The 19,287-nt window shown below is 48.3% G+C and overlaps 1 protein-coding gene across 32 annotated transcripts in view; it reads left to right on the top strand.

Moving 5' to 3' along the window:
* The window catches only part of LOC116427961 (uncharacterized), a 293,655-nt gene that overhangs the window by 249,652 nt on the left and 24,716 nt on the right, over positions 1-19,287 (top strand). For all 32 annotated transcript variants that reach the window (XM_031978941.2, XM_031978935.2, XM_076368716.1 and 29 more), the window contains one exon: positions 14,091-14,159. In XM_031978941.2, coding sequence (XP_031834801.1) covers positions 14,091-14,159 — 69 coding nt within the window. The remainder of the gene's footprint in view (positions 1-14,090; positions 14,160-19,287) is intronic.

Genomic DNA, 19,287 nt, shown 5'->3' with positions numbered 1-19,287 from the left:
CTTTCTCCATCCCGCCGGCGCCCATCGGCGGCTCGGCTCTCTCGCGGATAACCCGACATTGTTTTGTAAATAATTGCCGGAGGACCGTGGAACCGTTACTCTGCGATTGTTGCAGAGATATATAAATATATTTTTGTGTACGTGCATCTATATGCGGTCGAACGGATTGGGAAACGTCAATGTGTCCGATGAACCCTCGACCTGCTTCTTTTGAATCGTTCAATCCGGCTTGGATTGAAAGATTGATTGCTTTAGAATGATTTATTCTATTAGTATAGGCTGTCCTGATTATATTTCTAGAAATACTTTCAGAATAAGGTGAAAAGGAATTAGTTCCATTGAAATTCGATGTGTATTATTGAAAAATTGTTTGTTCCAAGTATGTAATATATAATTGTTTTTTTCCTGTTATTAGTAGTCTATATAATTAATTTTCGTAAGCAGTAAAGCAGTCTGAGTGACATAAATAAAATGAATAAGGTCCGTGGAATGTAACAAGACGAAAATTAAAGGAACGGGATCTCGAATGAGTTTCAGTGCGAACGGGAACAGGGATCAAGTGTCCGTTGAAGGTCTGGTCTCGAAATGAAATTACTTCGCCGGTCCTCGAAGGACAATGCGTTTAGTCGCGTGACACAGGTGGTCAGAAGATTAAACCGAATCAGAGCACGAACCTGACGCGCATTCGATTAAACCGTAATCACGTTCCACCCGCCTGACTGATACGCCGGCGCGTATGCTAAATAATCTCAGATAGATCCCGGTTTAATCGAATAAATCGCGAACGAGTCGCAAATGACGAATTAGCAACAATTTAGAAACGATCCGAGGCACTTCCAGAAACTCCGAGAAAGCGTCGGAGCGATTTACATCGTTAAACATTTACCACTGCCAGTGTTTCGCGTGTTGATGGCCGCGAATGAAAGTTTACGAGGAATTTGGCACTCGTTGCGGAGCTCTGTGATTCATAGCAATAATGCTCGCTCTCTAACTTATTCTGGAACTGGCACTAATTCAGATTACGCGGAAACACGTTAACATGGATCGCGGATGATTATCCTTCATTCACTATTACCCATCGCATATCACGATGCAGTTTTTATTCTTAATTAATCATCATTCACGAATTACCGGATTCGCTCGTTTCTTCGTTAAGCTCGTCGAAACGCGTCCAGCCTCTGCATCACTGTTTAAATGAAACTGAACATCGATCAAACGGTAATTTGTTTCTGGCGTTTTACCATCAACGCGGAGTTCCATTAGCATACATTGAAATTGTGATGAGGAGCCGAACAATGTTCGAGAGACACTTTCCCCGCTCTAAATGTAACCGGGGTGACGGCGTTGTCTCTTTAACGAGAATTACTCGTGAATACAATGCACGAATCGCCGGTAATGCGCAGCTTGTCCGACAAGCTACGAAACCTGTCGTGTCGAGCAGTTAAAACTGTAATGGATTCTTTCGCGTCCGCTCGCCCGGACATTTAAAATTTCAATCTCGCGCACCGGGGAGACAAGAGAAATTACCTACAGCAGCGTCAACAAATCCGCGCTCAAAAACCTACAGCTTGGAACAGACGGGTTGCCTCTCTCGCGAGACGTGACTGGTCTAACCGTTTATCACGCCGGATGGTTGCGCTTGACGTACGATGCTCCCGGCGCAGATAAATGTTCCGACATTCGCGATCAGCCATCTTGCCGTCTTCTTAGGCTCCCGTTTCAGATCGCCCGGTAGCTACCTCGCAATCTTGCCGTCTTCTTAGGCTCCCGTTTCAGATCGCCCGGTAGCTACCTCGCAATCTTACGGCTATTACACGGTACGTTCTGCATCTTGTTTGTCAGCCGAGCCTTCGGGGTAATAAATAGATGGCCTCTAATTAAGGAAATCGAGATTAATCTCCGGGGACGTGTACAACGTTGTTTCAATGCGCTTTGAGGGATGTTCATCTCGCAAAAACCAAAGGGGAATCAGGCGTGCTCGCGAATTAATTGAATTGTTCAACATCGACGACCTCCAACCTTCTCAGGACTGACTAACCTTCGATTAATGTCATTCTATACTAAGGCATGAACTGATACCCTTTAAGATTTCGCGTGGTTGGAAGCATTAATCGCGGCAGCAACCGTTCCTCGTGTATTTGCCGTGTCGTTGCCTTTGAGAGGCGGCGAGCATCCTTTGTCAACCACGGGACACTGAAGCGGGCTCTCATTGTACAATTACACGAGACGAAATGTCAATAGTTCTTATTGCATATGTACAGTTACCGCGTAAAGACTGATTCATGATCTCGGGAACAGAGTTCTCTGTGTCACAGTATATCTTCTTTTGATCGCTTCTCTTTTAACAGGCTTTTTCCAATTTCCGTTAATGATGAAACCTTAACCTGTTTTATATTTATTACCTTGTTATAAATATCTGAATAGTATACAGCGCACACGTATACCGAGTCGGGCGAGTTCGCGAATTACGAGTATAACAACGGAAAGTTAGAAAGCGGTGTGGAGGGTTGAACAGAGTTGTGGTGTATCAGAGTTTACGAGGCCGAAATGACCGTGGCGGTTGTGTACGCGTTCGCTGGTCACTGTCCACACTTTATTGCTCAGGCCTACGAGTTCGCTTAGCGTTTGCGCGAGGACGTTCTATAAATATTTTTCAACGGCCGCAGTAAGCACTAAAATAGAATAACCCCAGCTATTCTGAAATTTGTGAAACCGCCGCGCATATGCACAGAGGTTAACATCCTCTTTCTGCGTCTAGCCTTCCGCGTGCACTAGAGTTACCTTTGCCAATGACCGATGGCGACGGCCGAAAATCAACGGTTACATTGTTTCTTGTGTCACATTCGAGACATTCCTGTGTCACGGTACATCTAACGTGTTCTCAATGCCACGGTAAAAAAGGCAATTTAATCAAGACATGACGTTTCGGTGGAACGTGCACGGTTCCCAAGTAATTTTCTTCTTCTTCGTTGATTAAAGTTTCTTTGCGTCGAGTTTGAGAGCCAGCGACCTCCAGTTTTTCGGATCGATTGTCAGCGAGCCATTAAATTAATGTAACCGGACAAGGATGGGACTGTGTCGCCCACTTTTTTTGCGATAAATACGTTAGCCGGCGCTGCGGTCGTTTTCTCATCCCCCGCCCCGCCCCTCGGCGTTCCCGGTTCCCCCCTGTTCCCCCATCACGCGTCGAAAAATTCGTTTCGCGGAAGCCTGTGTCGCCCGCGACACGTTTTTCGATTGTGCCCGCTCGAATCGACACCCGGCAGGAGCATGGCCGCGCGCGGCGGATCCTCGGATTAATTACCCGGCGAACAGGATCATCGATCAACGCGGTGTCCGCTCGCTGTCGGCCGGCGGCGCGCATTTGCAGTAGCGAACAGAACTTTGCTGGCCGTTCATTGGCCATTAGCGAACGAGAAATCATTGGGGGCATGTCCGAGGACATTTTTTCGTCGAGCGTGTTAATGAGTAATTCACCGGCGTGGAACATTCTACATTTTTAACGAGCGAATATGCGGCAGAACGTACCGTTGCTGAGAGATTGTGTCGTCGAAAAGCAAGATCCGTTGATATCGGTATCGTCGTTGTAGTCTGCAAAGTTTCGCTGAAATGAAACATGACCGGCAATAGCACCAAACGACGACAATGTCCTCAAAGCTTGCATTCCTCTTATTAATAGATCAAAATATCCCAGACTAGATACAAATGACTAACGACACAATAATCTACGCGTAGACCGGAGGACATTAAACTCCGGTTAAATCGAACTAAATTAAATTGTCCAAATTGTAGTCGTCGGGAATGCGAGTTTGGGACAGGTTCCATATTATCTCGAGAGGATTATTAATCTGCGCTACTCGACAATGGCAGTCGCCGAGTTTCGACCGTTATCTCGGCCAAAGGGGTCAGCCGCAGCCGCGCGCTTCTACATATGGCGATTCATAATTCATAAACCCGGAGAAATGTAAAAATTATACGAAGCCGGAGAATCGGCACCTAACGAACCGACCGCGCGGCTACCAAATAGAAGTGTCCGAAACAAAAACGAGTTTACGGTTTCGCGGCGGTGAAAACCGTTCGCTCGACTTTCGCCGATTTATCACCGAGATTGCAGCGGCGCCTCGCGACTCATTAATGGATGAACGGCCGGTCGCTCCCGTGGATCACTATAATCCGAAATCCCTTTCGCCGGACGGAGATCGATGACGTGTGTGCCGATTATTTCACTCGGAACGGCGCCGATGCCGTCAGTCGGTTCGTCCGCGCGATCGAGCCGCTTCGGGATTACCGGTCCCGAGTTAAGCGCCTTTCTGCGCGGAGAAAGGGGGTCCCGCGTTGCCGGTAATTAACCGGGACGCCGGGAGCTTGAAAGGGCGCGGGCACCTGCAATTTCTTCAACCACCTCGTCGCTCGGAACTAATTAACCGCTCTCGCGCGCGATAAGCCAGCCGATACAAGCGTCCGCCGTCGATCTAAGTTTACGTACTCGCCTCGGCTCCGCGTCGTTATACGAAGAACAATCTACCTACTAGTGTCACGTAGACGCGGGATCACGTAAACGCACGGTCACTTAACTCCTGCACGTGCGCTCGTCCCGTGAAAATTGATGGCCGGGACGGCGCCAGCTGCTCGACGCATCTACTTCGTCGTTCCGGGAATTCGAAGTCGAGTCTTTGCGGCTGGCAGAATCGAAGAATTGATGGGTGCCAGTTTTTCTGAAGCCAATTTCGACGAACATTGTTGCATCGGAATGGATCTGGTTTTTCTGGGTACTCTCCTGCGCTCGCGAGAGGGGCGAGTTAAACAGGCAACGTGTACTTCGATATAGCGGACTGTTAGTTAGCCTGCGTGAATACGACGCTTTAAAACGTTGATTGGAATAATTGTTTCTGAATGATTCGTTTCAGATTCGCTGTAAACGTTCGCCGGCGCTGCTCGCTCTCGGCGGTAATACAGATTTATAATTGGTTGATCCAGTTTAGAGATATACACTTCTGAACGAGTTAGTCGAGACTTTCGCAGTCCGAGTTGCCGGTTGAGGCTGTCGGATGTTACAGGGCGAGAACTCCTCCTTAACAGAGCCCGACGGAACTAACTGCATCGCTCGTGAAACGTCGGAATCAGTTTCCTGGGGGACATGATGTATAGCCCGAAGTCTTAACTATGGCAGTATCCACTTCTGAAGCTTTTAGGAGGTATTAAATGGTTAAGTAGGGGACCGGGAATTCAGGGGGCGAGACAGATGTCGTTTAAACAGGTTGCGGACGATCGATCGATCGCGTTTTGTCAGATCTGTGGGAGATCTTGTGTTTCTCGCGAAATTCCGGTCGAACTGGATCGTTGGCTTAATTACGCTCGCGTTATTGGGGGAGTTCGAATTCGTTTTCAGGAATCCAGGATCAACGGATTCATAGCTATTGTCATATCAGAGGGATAATACGATTATTGTAAGCGCCTGGCAATCGAACGATTATTCGCGATCGAATATTCCAATGAATTCACAGTCCGCGGCGGTTCGTTATCTGCTGCCTGACGGCTCGAAGATACCGGGAATCTTGACGGGATTTAAATGCCACGCAATTTGCTCCACCGCGATGATGAATTGCAGATGCTCGCGTGTCAAGAAAATTCGCCGCGTAACGGTCGCGCTTTTGTACCACTGTTTTCAAGCCGACCGAAAAAAAATGCATTTCTGACTTGGCCGGGGAGAGCGGATCGATTAATTTTTGCTGACTACGGCTCGTTAGGGGTTGCCTTCCCTCTGCGGACCGGTTGTCAGTGCTTTTTCGCTCCGCGAAATATGGGACGCGTTTAATTGAAATCAATCCCGTTTTACTGCTAAGTCAAACGTTTCCAAAAGAGCAGCCCCCGTTTTGTCTACCCGATGGAACAACTGTTTGGAATATTTTTAGCGAAACCGATGGACTCTCCTAATTGATTAACTAGCTAACCGTGGAAAGCGGGTTAGCTTCTCGCTTCCTCCTCCATTCGGGCAATAATTCTTTCATTTTATCGAATCATTGTGTTTGCATTTGCGGAAACCATGAATATTGCTTTCGTCGCTGCAAAACTTCGACAACTTGAATTCTAATATTGCAGAACCAGTCGCGAACTCAATAACTTGATCTATTACACAACACGTCTGAATGCATGGAGCTACAACGATGAGTAACGTCAAACATATTTCTCCGTGAAGCATAATTAATCTCAAATCAAGACTCAACCGTTCGTACATTATACACGAATAAACTCCCAAAATCTTAATAGCATAGAGCTACAACGATGAGTAACGTCAAACATATTTCTCCGTGACACATAATTAATCTCAAATCAAGATTAAACCATTCGTACATTTCTACATTTTACAAGTCCTAAAGATTGACCCTTAATACTCCAGGTTGTTTTGTAATCTATCAGCAACTGCAACTAATTTTTATAGTGTTCCTAGCAAAAATTAGAAATGCTGTAACATTCCTTCGATCTTCTATTTTCCTTGTTAGTACAAAATTTGGATGCGTGGAAAATCGAATAATTTCAGGGTAGTTTCTTTAAGATTAAAATATTTCATATTATAACTGGTGCAATATTGGAGCCTACAGAGTTCAAAGGGTTAAAGACTAAGGCCCGAAAATTTCATTTTTAAGCGCTACCAGTGGCATCGGAAAGTCAAACGTTTATCCGAGGGACGAGTAACCGGTGCGTCCTCAGTGCCCGAACGGTTTTCGAATTAATCGTCGATCACGTGGCTGCGACGTGTCCCTTCGGGGCCTCGTGAGTGCACCTCGGCGTTTCCGGATAGCTGGAACGGAGCGTTCGCGGAGGCCGCAAGTTTGCCTAACGCCCTGCTAAACGCGTTAGCCGGTGTTTGCCAACTAGTTAAACGGTTGATATTTGCTCCCCCGGTCCTTGAAACGTATTCATGCATACGCCGCGGACGCTGCAAGGATAATCACGAGTCCACGGAACGGCCTGTAAATGGACTCGCCCACTTTCGCCCCGGAAATGAAACGGCGAAGAATTAATTGGTCCCCGTGCCGCGAACACGTCCGCGCGGCTGTATCCGCGTTATTAGCCCTCGTCGTTGATCGTCCCGTCGCGCCGTGTCTAAATTACACGCGAACGTCGCTCGCTCCGTGGCAACGCGATTTTTCACGCGGGAGACGCGAGGCAGTGGGGTTGCCCGTCCGTCGAGGGGCGAAAAAAATGTGCTGCGTTGGTAATTGATCAACGATAGGCGAGACGGGAAGAAAGAGTGTTCGGTCATTTACCGAGGATCAAAGCGGTAATTGTTTTTAACGCTAGCGCTACCGGACGAGTTGACTGATTCTGTTTGCAATTATTGAAAGGATGCTTCTCTGAGAAAGAAACGGTATGGATTGTGAATTAATTGAAGTCTCAGTAGTATCGAGCAGTTTCTATAGGGAAATTTTAGAAAGTCAATTCAACTGCTCGCGGTAATTTCAGTGTCAAATGAATTGGATAGAATGATAAGTAGATTGTTGAATATATGAATTAACAAGTTGTTTTCCATTCAGTACAGAGGAAAGTTTAATCGAGTTTCCCGAGGTTTTTGTGTCGCTGAGCCTTTGATCGGGCGCGGTTTTGAAAGATAGATTTATAGCAGTTTATTCTCCCAAGAACATCCACTCCAAGTTCCCTTTATTTTCAAACTGCATTGTCTTCCTAAATCCCAGCGAAGTTCCTCATATGAATTACCTCGATTCTCGCGCATGTTATCCCCGCATTACTCCATTGTACTCGGGGCACACGTTACGAAACAACAACGGACAATTAAGTGAAAACGTCATCGGAGCGCGCGTTCCCCCGCAAATAACAACGACAATTGTTTCGCAAGCGGCGGGTGAACGTTCCCGGACTGGACACCGGAGAGCCCCGCCGCATTCATTGTCCCTAATAAATTTCTTGCGGCGTGATAGCGTGCATGCGACGCTCCTATTAACGGCCCACCACTGCGGAACATTGCGACATTCGATAGTTTCGGCCGCGTTCCCGGTGTTCCGTAAATTTGCCAGCGCGATCGATTACGGATCCGCGGATCAAGGATCCGGCCGGGGCGAGCCACGGTTGACTGCTAAGAGGCCCTTTTGTTCGCGATGGGAATTTATGGAGCGCGAGATGTTGTTCCGCGGAAATTACGAGCCTCGCCGGGAATCAGCGCCTTTGATGGATGTTCTCGCCGAGACACCGAGATATCCTTTCCTCGGCTACTCCCTCCTCGAGTGATTCATTTTTTCGAGGCTTCATCAAGTCTTCGAGCTCCCCTTTCTTCGGCAGGGTTTTTACATTAATTTAGAAGCCTCGAACTCCCCGCTGGCATTACACTTTTTTCTCTCCTTCCATCCGTTCTTTCGAGATCGTGGAAGATCGACGATCATCACGGTCACGCGGAAACTTTCTTGCAACATTCAGGTCCGCTACGTAACGGTTCTGTCCGCGTTGAAGCTGATTCTCCCGCGAAAGACATAAAGTTTTAATCGGTGTCCCGTGTACATTGAGATGCGACGAGGTTGCAGCGAGACAAGTGACGCATGTTTTATCAGGGAACGTAAGTAGCCCGAGGCTTATGGAAACTGTTTGTTGTAGATAATGAAAGTTCGCGCGGAGGGTTCTTCGGGAAATTCCGTTGCAATGGTTCTCGGTTCGAAGAATTATGTCAATGTTTATTGGAGTTTCTACGGGGCGTGTTAATACGGAAGAGGAGGCAAGGCGGAAGTGGATGTAGACTAGCGGGGGATGATTATTCATAATGCACGGGAGGAGACGGCGAATCAGGCGATTATTTACCACGGTAGTACTTGGCAGAGGCGTTCGCGCGAGGCAGGAAGTTGAAACGAACACGCTCGTTATACGAGTGGTTCCCCCGTCTCATGTTTATTCCTCGGGGTGTCTCCGTCTACTCCGGCCGCGCTGCCATCCCTCTCTGCCGGTGGCACCGTTCCCTTTGTTCGTTGACACGTGAAAACGATTTCACTTTGCTCGACGCCTTCGCGGATCTGATGCATTTCCACTTGAAATACCATTTGGTTACTCGAAAGAAACTGTATACTTTTAATTTACTGAATAAATTCTCATTTATCAGTGGTTCGCGGGGATTCCGTATTTATAATATTCGTTGGCACATAACACGCGAAGTATGAAACGACTCTTAACGAATTCTTTCTCGCTCTTTTCAGTCTTCCCAACGTAACAGAACAGTCATCAACGTAACAGATGTAAATGTTTCCGCAATTTTCCGTTGTCTACAATTAATTATCGGCGAATTAAAAAGGTTGACGAATGTAATATCATTTGCGCTAACACGAGCACGGGATTGATACCGTGCAATTAAAATCAGGTACGCTAAATGGGGATTAGCTGTGCAGCTACGGTCGCGTGGAGAATGACGAGTATTTATCGCGATGGGTCGTTTAGCTGGAAACGTTGCACTTCGCGGACGCGTTCATGTGGCCGCCATCACTTGTTCAATATTGTCCCGTGATTAGCCGCGTTCTTTCCTGTTCTACCCGCGACAGGCCTCGCGTTCGTTGATCAATACCGAAATTGCTCGAGCGAAAACCGGGCATCGCTGGCCGTTTAAAAACACACCAATCTCGTCGGCGGCCGCTCGTTTCGTGTCGCCGATAATCGTACCGCGACCGTACGCTATCCACGGTTTTATCACTTGCTGCAACGGCGAATCGTTACGTTAACGCGCGACGGCAAACGTTACAGCCTACCGCGCAAACATTGCGAGGCGACGTGTGTTCTCTCGTGAATACATTTCTTTCCGTTGAATAAATAAAGATGAGCTCTAATCTACTCTTTTCTTGATTGACCACCATCTGGTGAAGTTATATATTAATTAAAGAACATTTCGATCTTCGAGCTGGATTCCAAAAGAATCTTCCAAGAAGTGTTTCTCTAAATTTCGCCACGCTGACGTTCCTAATTTGCAAGTCAATGCTTTCCAATAATTTCTCCGCCACTTCTCTTTCCTCCATTTTATGCAGTACACAGGGAAAAAAGGTGACAGCGGTACCGTGCCATATACCGAATGAAAAAAAGGCGACGACACTTTCGAGAGAAATTACCTTCGCCGGTGTTCTAAAGAATAAACACGCAGCAATGCATTCACAGCGGGGGGAAGTAATAGCGCCTCTCTCGCCGAGTAACAATCTTTGGTCGTCTATCGTCACTCCATTGAAATTGCAGCTCGGTCGCCATCAGAATTACGGCCTCTCAGTTTTCATTATCGGGGGACGACGATCTGTAATAGCGACGTTTTAATAGCTCGGCTGTCAGGTTAGTGGAAGAGACAGCAATGGATCCGAGAACGGTGTCTCGGAGGATACACGACCGGGAGATGATCATTGCTGGATGGAAAACTTATCCGAAGAGTTAAATTTTCGGTAAAACGATTCCACTTTGATGGTGTCTTGAGACTTATCTCGCTATATGATGATACAAAGAATATGAAGGATACCATTCTTCACGAACTTCTACTTGAATATCGATATCGAATATTTGGTTAATTACCGCGTATTCGGAGAACAAGTCGAGAACGGTCGATGTATTCCCACGAGCACGTTTTCCTTTGAATATTACACGAATATCATGAGGTAAAATTCACCTGAACCTTCAGTAGCCCCGGATTCCCTTTGACTGACCGGCCAAAGAGTCCGTCCCGAGGCGACCATGACCCCAAGGTCCTATCACTGCTAACCTAGCGAGATTCTAATGATCTTGGCGACCCCCCAGGCTTTCGGATCTCCAGTTTGTCTTCCACGATACTACAATCTAGTCTCCATTCAGATCTTCGGCACCCCCGGGAAGAAATTACCGGGAAATGACTTCCGCCAAAGATCCACAGTCTAATCAGTGCAACGGATGACTAGCGTTTCGCCCTTAATAATTCACAAAAGGGAGAAACGTACCATGCGCACATTCCGGGAATTACGAGATCGTTCAAGGGACTCTGTTAAGAGCAAACCTGAGCCGGCGTTCTCAAAGGAATTCCCTGCACAGCCCCCTGAACGTTAAAGCACGCGTGTTATCCCAGAAATAAGCGTTGGACTAATTCCTCCCAGTGGCTCTGAGATTCCGTTGTTAATAAGTCAACGCAGATTACAGTTCCCGACGCAATATTCCGCGAATCCGTTGCCTGATTTTCTTATCAGTAGACTTCCCGTTTCATTGAACGCCTCCCATCCCGTGCGGATTTTAGTCATCAATGTTATTCACGGTTGCGGAGGCGAACGACTTCTGCGCAATTGGCTCCGGCGAACGTTTCCGTTGTAATGGCGCCGGCGAAGAAGGGCTAAAGGGCGGCCTCCGCAAATGTCGAAGTTCAACCACCTATTGTTACTACCCGGGCGGCCCCGGTGTTCGCTTGTGCATGCACATCTGGGCCAAGACGCCGCTCGAGAGTAATGTAGTTTGTTCGCGGCAAATGAGCGTGCCTCGACGCGGCCGTTATCGACGTGCTCGCTCCGGCGAATACGACACGAAGGCGACGCTACGGTTCGCAGGTGTTCCACGCACAGCTGGAATGACCGCCTCGAGATTCCGAAACGTCGAGTCGCGAGTTACGCAAGACCATGTCCGTCTCCGTTTCGACGATCTTGAAATATGTTATCAAGGTTACTGTCCGACATCGAAGAAGGTTACGTTTGTACGTACGAAAAATTTAGCTTCCTCTGGAACTTGTAACTTTCCAGTTTCAGGACTCAAAGTGGCGGAATCGCGATTCACCACGGTCATCGAAACCGTACGCAGAGGACCGCATTCGGGTTTCGGTAAACTCAAAACTTCGGATACTCTCGAACGTCCCCGAACGTTCGATCTCCCGCAAGGACTCGAAGTTTACTGTGATCTCGAAAGCTTTTCGGAGTTGGGAACGGCGCTAATGCAGTTCCCGTCGCGAAGCGCGCAGCGTCCCACGCGAAACGAACGTTTCACGGCGAGCGGATCGTTGCAGATGTCGCCGGAACGGAAATTAATTACCATTTGACGCGTGTGCGCGACAACGCGCTCGGTTTATAATAATAACTTCGCCGCGCGCCGATTGTCAGCTCGGCTGGCTCCGCCGACAGTGGAATCCTCAGCGCGGCCAGGACAATCGCTTCACGCCCCTGATCGTGATCCATTGAATTATACCGGCCGCCCTGTTGTCGGCTGATATATCGAACATCCAGCCGTTCCTCGCGGCTATAACCGGCGTGTAAAATATTGAACGTGTCAGCCTGCCGTTTTGGGCGTGATGTACACGCTCAGCTAGACGCTCGAATCGATTGCCGATGAAATGACCCGGCGAGTGGAAGCTTCCCCCGAAACTGCGTTATTATACGCTGCCAGCTTTAAGGGGCCACCACGGTTCTCCACGTGTGCCGGGTCCTTTTGTTTTTCGCAACGCTTCGCATAAATACGGTCATCGCGGAGCTTCTTTATAGGGCTGTTCTGCCTCGCTTTAAACGACGCGCCCGTGCGCGGTGCTGCTTCGAAGTGCTTGAAGCTTTCGCAACACGATTTTATTGTAGTCCGTATTGTATGAATTTGAATGAGGAACGAGGATCACATTTTTCGCATGCACACGTTAAACTGTTTTATGTCGGAGGTATTGTCTTCCGTTAGTTCCGCGCTTTCGGAATAAAAGAGGCGTCACCGAATGATGCGCAGAGATTTCAGCGAGCGCTATGGGAATACTTGAACCATTGAACTCCGTGCACTCGTCGGTAGTTTAAACGCACGAATTCAATGGGACTGTAGTTGTTGATAGTGCGAATAAGTCAGTTCAGCTTGAATTCTACTTGATTCGCCCATTCCCGATACAAGTTTCGCGCTGCCTGGAGTTTCAAGCTTCTATCTTGCATCCGAATTTCCCGGATCGGCTGCATCAGCGGGACAAAGCGGCGCCGTGCTCGAGTCGAGAGCTGTTGGGCTATTTACGCAGTCAATTATTCACCGGGCGATAGCTAATTGGGGCGAATCCGGCGATCTGTTCGGCGGCAAGATGTATTTCTCGGCGTCGCAAGGTGTTTATTAGCTGTAGGCGGGGGCTAATGAAGACGCTGTTAATAAGCTTGTTAGCGACGTGGCCGGCAGTCGCAGCCGTATCGCGATGGTTAGCCTTCTGCCGAGTCAATGGATGCCGGCATAAAGGGATCCATTCTCGGCGCTCTCTCACGGGCAACTTTGATGAATAGTTAGACGCGGCCGGCCGACGCAAGCACGTCGCACTCCAAAGTATTTAGAGACACGCGACCTGACGCGGTGAAAAGGACGCGCGAGTATCTGCGGAGAATTTGAAACGCCGTGCTCCGGTTTCCATGGAGAATGTTCACCCGATTCTGTGATAAATGCTTCGCGAAGTGCGCTCCCGTGCTTGACACATGCTCGCTTCTGATTCGTGGTCCAGATTCCCTCGCCCGCTAAAATTTCCAGATGTTATTCGAATAAGCACGCCGATGAAGTAAGTTTCGCACGGAGACTCATTAGGATCCGTTCGTTTATCTAATTCTCATTGTTCGGAGATTGCAAAGCGAGCTAGTGGAAACAGGATCCATAACAGTTTCCCGATTGTTACGTGGATAGTTGCACTATCTCAAGGTAAAACGACGTGAATAACATCGTGTTAAATACCAGTGGCTGATGCAACACACGCGATTTATGCCATCCCGCGGCAGCCGACTGTCTTTTACGGCGCTGAAGCTAGACAAGGGAACACTGGTAACTCGCTTATTGACCCACACTCGCGTTTCAAACTTTGTACCGCCGTATTTCGACAACGAAGACATTCGTATTGTTTTGCCTTGCAACCGCGGATACAGAATCAACAATAGTTATTGCCGTGTGGGATAGAATCCTCCTGACCTTTTCGAAGATGTAGGAGAGTAAATGTACACGTGGTTGTTAAATTACTGCTTAAGTTACGACGAATTTCAGTTGCCGCTTCCCACGTCCACTTTCGTTTAGGATGTTATAATTTCGCTATTACGGCCGGTCGTAAATATTCTCTGGAAACTGTAGACGTAACGATACCGTAAAGAAGTTCACTCATAGTTTTCCAACACGATTACGTTTGTCTTTTGCAGCTGGAGCCGCTTCTGAGGAAACTAACCAAAGGTCCAGTTCTGCACACAATCGCCACTCTCTCACGAAGGGTAAGTATATAGAACGATAGACGTACAGATGTAGAAGTATCTAAAGCACAAGCATATTTAACCCTCGGACACCGGGATCCAAGTTTCATTTCAATTCAATTCGAACTTCATTATTTCATCTTTCTCTATTGAATAATAAAGAGTTCTTGATCGATCCTTCATTGATTCATTGTGTCTCTTTATCGATTATTCATAATCATTCGTTCACTTGATATTCATTTGTTTATTCTTCTATCTGCAAAATCTGTTTCCATTTCGCGTCGGTCAGAATGATTCCGCGATCCGCAGTCAGAGGGTTAAACATTCCTTTCAGGCACACGTAAACGTTGCAATGCTTTCATCCGTCGCCCCGATTACACGTATTACAGGCTACCGTACGAATCGCGAACACCGTGCATGCCCGTGGACGCGTTAGTCGCTGAACGAATGATTTAGCCTCCAGTATGGCATGCCATCGCGAGAGTATCGTTTCCGTTTCCCTTTTTGCCGCGACGGTCGTCCGCAAAATCATTTTTTTATTTTTTTTCGTCTTTCCGTCCCGTAAACCGCAACTAGGGGAATCCTTTCTCGTTGATCAGTGACTGTAAATTCACGAACAAAGCCAGCCACTCGTCCCCGAATGCAAAGGAAACCGGCGCAAAGGTCTCCCGTCGTTATTTCTCGGTTAAAAAACAAGGTTTTTTTCGAGAGATTCGGTTGAACTGCGGTTGCGACAAAACGTCTGCTCCTGGAACGCGTGCACCGATGAAAAAGCCGGGCAGCAGTTGTGTTTTCATTCAAGGCTAAGCACGACACACTCGCTCGTTCAGTTACGATATTCCCTTGCTAGAGTTATTCGTCTTTGTTAGCGGGTGGAACAGTAAGAGAAATGCAGTCGAAAATTTATTTGATTCGTTCGAAAGGCGTGACACAATTACAACTGCGACAGTTTCTCTGCCGCCGTAAAGGCGTCGAAACAATTCTTCAAGCGCCATTGTAGCTCTACACGCGTTGTTGCAAAAGATTTTCTTGTTTGATCTTAATTTTAACATTCTGGAATCACAGTTTTAGTCGTAGAGTTGAAAACACGGTTCAGCCTCGTGCGTACAACAAACGACGCGCGAACGCGGTATTTTGGAGCTAATCGAAGGTACAAAAATTGCACATCTATCGACAAAACCACGCGAACTGCAGCCGAATCGAGATGAAATCGATGCAAATTGGTCTCGTGTACCCGTCGAGCGAGCATCTAGCTCGTGCCAGCTAACGAATACAATTTCTACATGTGTCGCAAAACGGGGCCTGGATTTAATAACGTTTTAATTCCATCTCTCGCGCTTCGCTTGGCCCGAACCCCGCGCGTTCCGAAAGCGGGTTGGTGTAATCAACCGTGGGAAACGTTCGTGATATTGATAATAACGGGTGCATTTGTCTGGAAGGGTAACAAAAGATCGATGATCGCTGAGCCCTAAAATATCCGTTTCACCGGGAGAGCCTCGAGAAATCTGGATCCCGTGTTTGAACACACGCGTTTGGAGGCTGATCCTCCGATAGGTGAAGATGAGAATGGTTTCAATCGGATATATTGGATTCCATTGTTGTTGTCTGTCGGATGGGAACACAAAGCGACAGTTTTCCTTGCTCGGGAAATAGTTTTACCTTCCGCACCATTTACTCCACCAAATAATACAACGATTCCGACCGGCGTGCTTTTTAAGATCATTACACAGCTCCAACGAGACACTTGTTCAAACCGTTAAATTATCCAGGCAATCTTCTCTTCTTTTCTCCAAGGAGCGGTGAAATTTTCCCTTCGACGTAAACGTTCACAATTTCCGGTGTAATCTTATAAAAATGGAAATATATATGAACACCTGTAGACTGAAATCACCGCAGCGCCTTGTGATTATCTTTCCGTGGGTCGAATCAAGGGACCGACTTCATTACGAACTCGTAATTCCTGGCGCGGTCGAGGCACAGCGCTTCCAGAGATAAGGCCGAGTTAAATTACCGACGGAAAAATTAGAGGGGACGATAACGTAATCGGAGGTGTGTTTCGTTAATATCAGCGGGCGCGTAACGCGCGAGCGCAATTATCAGGCCAGAAACGGAAACAACGTTGCGCGGGATCGTTGCACACGCGACCCACCCTCCGCCGGGTTTCGCTCGTTAAATATTAGTAGAACACTCCGGTGACGCTGAGATGAGAAACCGGGACAATTTCGATCGTCACCCGCAGACTCTGACGCGCCTCCATTAAAATGCAATACGAGCCACTCGACGCGTTGCGTTCGAATCGTGCGGCTCGCCGTGTAGCGAACCGGTGAAACCGAATTCAACGTGCCGGTGTCGCGCTACGCTGGGAATAGAGAAGCTACTTCGTGATAGTTCAAGGCCACTCGCTGAACGACGCCTGGAATTTCGTGTCCACTCGGATTCTTTTTCGTGTTAACGCTTAAACAACCGCGTGTTATTTCTGGCAATTTGTCACCGTCACCGACGATTTTATTGTTTTCGAATAACAGATAAATGAAGGTAATGAGAAACTCGTGACCAAGCGCTAAACATGTTGAATTATTTGAATGAGAACCGTGATAGTGGAAATTTAATATACTGTTCGAACTGACCTATTTCAGAATATTTATTTTGCTGATATTAAAACGAACACGGTTGATGCTAGAGATTGTAAAATAAATTTCTAAGTTCCAGTATTAACTAAAAATTAGAGATTACTCTAATTCCTCGGTAATTTCAATGTTCACGCTAAAACTAAACGAACCAAATGCTCCGTATGATCGAACATTCAAACAATTCCGTTCGACGTTCATCGAGCGTTTTTTCCTCGCGTCGAATGGCCCATTTCGCGTTCCCACCGCGAGACGCGTTGAAACGGGGTAAGATCGGTGCCCGAGACGTTTCAAGGAATAATTACGCGTCACGATAGCGGATCGAGTCCCGGCAATAAATCATCGATCCGCTCTCGCCCGGTACCCGGCGTCCACTCGACATTATGCATTATTCGAGAAGCAGTAGTATCGCGCCAATGAGCCAGACGAGGTGCTCGAGGAGCAAGGATAGGGACGGTTGGCTGAAGTGGAGAGCAGTCGACTCGAGAAGCGCCGCGAGGACAGTGAAATAGTAAGAACGGCACGGCCGAGGTAGATGGCAAGAACAGATTCCTATTGTTTTCCGACCCACTTCCTAACGCTGGAAGATTAACAACGTCCCCAGCCTCTATCTACCGACAGATTTTTCAACGCGCGACCCGCGGGACACGGCAATCCGCGACCTTGTCGCGCGGAAACGCTCCGCCGCGTTCCGCTTCGACGGCGGATCCCCGTGAAATTTATGGCCGCCGCTATCGGGACGAGACCGGCCGGTGATCTCGAATTTCCTTGAAAAAATTCCGCGCTGACCTATTGCCGGAAGGATACGCTTCCCTCCCCGCGCCGTTCGAGACCCATTTCTCCCGCCGACGCGTCGTTCCCATTTCTTCCCCCGGGAATCTCGGGAGTCCGTTGTTGCAAGAAACAATTTAGGACGAAAAGTATTCTCGCGCGGCCCGGTATTGCGGCAAAGATTGGAAAAGGGCTTTTGTGTGCACGCATGGATTCGCGGCGCATCCCGAAGATCCAAGGCGCGTTCTCTCGCCTCTCGCCGCGTTGTTTCACGGAATGCCGTGCAACGCAACGAACCAGCCAGCCGCGTCTCTATTGGCAACAACAATGGGCTCGCGCACGGCTCCGCAGCCTGGCAACCCGGTCTTTGTCGTTTCTTTCCCAGTGTCCGGGAAGTGTCTTTTTGATGCTCGGTTGAATATCGCGCCCATTCTTTCTTAGCCGACCGTCCACGGATCTCCCGTGATCTCGTCAGAGAATGGGAATCTTTGTTCGCCGAATCGAGCCGGGTTCTCGATCGTAAGGCACGCGATGAGCCGTTTCAATTTGATAATTCTTCGAAGACCAGCGCCCAGAGGTCCGCTGATTAAAGCAAACTTTCGAATGGAGTTACCGGGAAACCGGGACCGGCTCGATAAAGAGGCAGGGCCACTCCGATCGAGTAATAAGTTTGCAATTGGAGATTGCCGCTCGTAACCATTGAACGCCGGAAGCTCCCGATGAAGCCCTAAATCTGCGCCGAAACGTTCGCCGGCAGATAAGGCCTGGAGGGTGGGGTAGCAGCAGCACTGAAACGGCTGGAACTATCGCGATCCAGGGCTCTCGGCCGACAATTGGGTTTCTTCACGGTAAAATTTCAATTCCGACGCGGCCTACGAAGAGACCAGATGAAAAGGCTGGATTTCCATTGTTTTCCGACTCACTTCCAGGCGACGGAAGATTAACAGAGCCAGACGTGTGTATATCCACCGCCGAGGGCCTCTCGCCGTTTTTCGAGCGTTTTCGCGGGAAGCGGGGCCCATTGTAGCACGAGACCGCTGTAATTTAAATCATCGTCCAAAGATTTCTCCGCTGAAAATTCCCCCTTTTTTTCCCCGTGCCTCTCGTTCCTTTTCCCCCCTGCTTTTCCCTCCTCGCCCCTCTCGCTCCCGTGTAATCATCTTGAAGCGGGCGCGCTCTCATTTACTCGCGAACCAGTCCCCGGCGTCCTTCGAATTTCATTTTTTTCCCCTCGTTTTTTTCTCGTTCTCTCCGCCTCTCGTTTTTTTCTCTCTCTTCTATTTTTTTTTGGTTCACCGAGGATTTAAATTAGGTTGGAAAGGGTATTGATTCGCGTAACGCGCAATCGGGGTTTCCATTTTGCCCGCGAAACTGGAGCGTCTGTATTAATTACGTTCGCGCCCGGCACGCCAACGTCGCGCTTTCAATAATTTCTTTTTTTCCCCATCGTGCCGCTCTTTCGAATTTGCCGATGCGGCTCCGCCATTCGGCTCGTTCGTTTCGTTGACAACCCTCTTTCCAATGCGTCCGACAGAACTTTATATCCGTAACGTCGAAACGCTTTCACCCTGTTTTCACGTCTCGCGAGCGCGATCGCTGCCGCCCCTCTGTCTTCCTCTTCCTCCTCCATGTCTGCTTTCACTCTCTGTCCCTCTGTTCCCTCTGTCATCGCCTGTCCCTCTGCTCTTGCTTAGCGTCTCCTCCCTTTCTCGTCCGATTCCACATCCGCATTGCTAATGAAACGTCCAATT

Source organism: Nomia melanderi, chromosome 6 (genome assembly GCF_051020985.1).
Source record: "Nomia melanderi isolate GNS246 chromosome 6, iyNomMela1, whole genome shotgun sequence".
Classification (NCBI taxonomy): Eukaryota; Metazoa; Arthropoda; class Insecta; order Hymenoptera; family Halictidae; genus Nomia; species Nomia melanderi.
The sequence above is the reverse complement of the archived record's forward strand: the minus strand, read 5'-3'. Positions and strand labels throughout refer to the sequence as shown.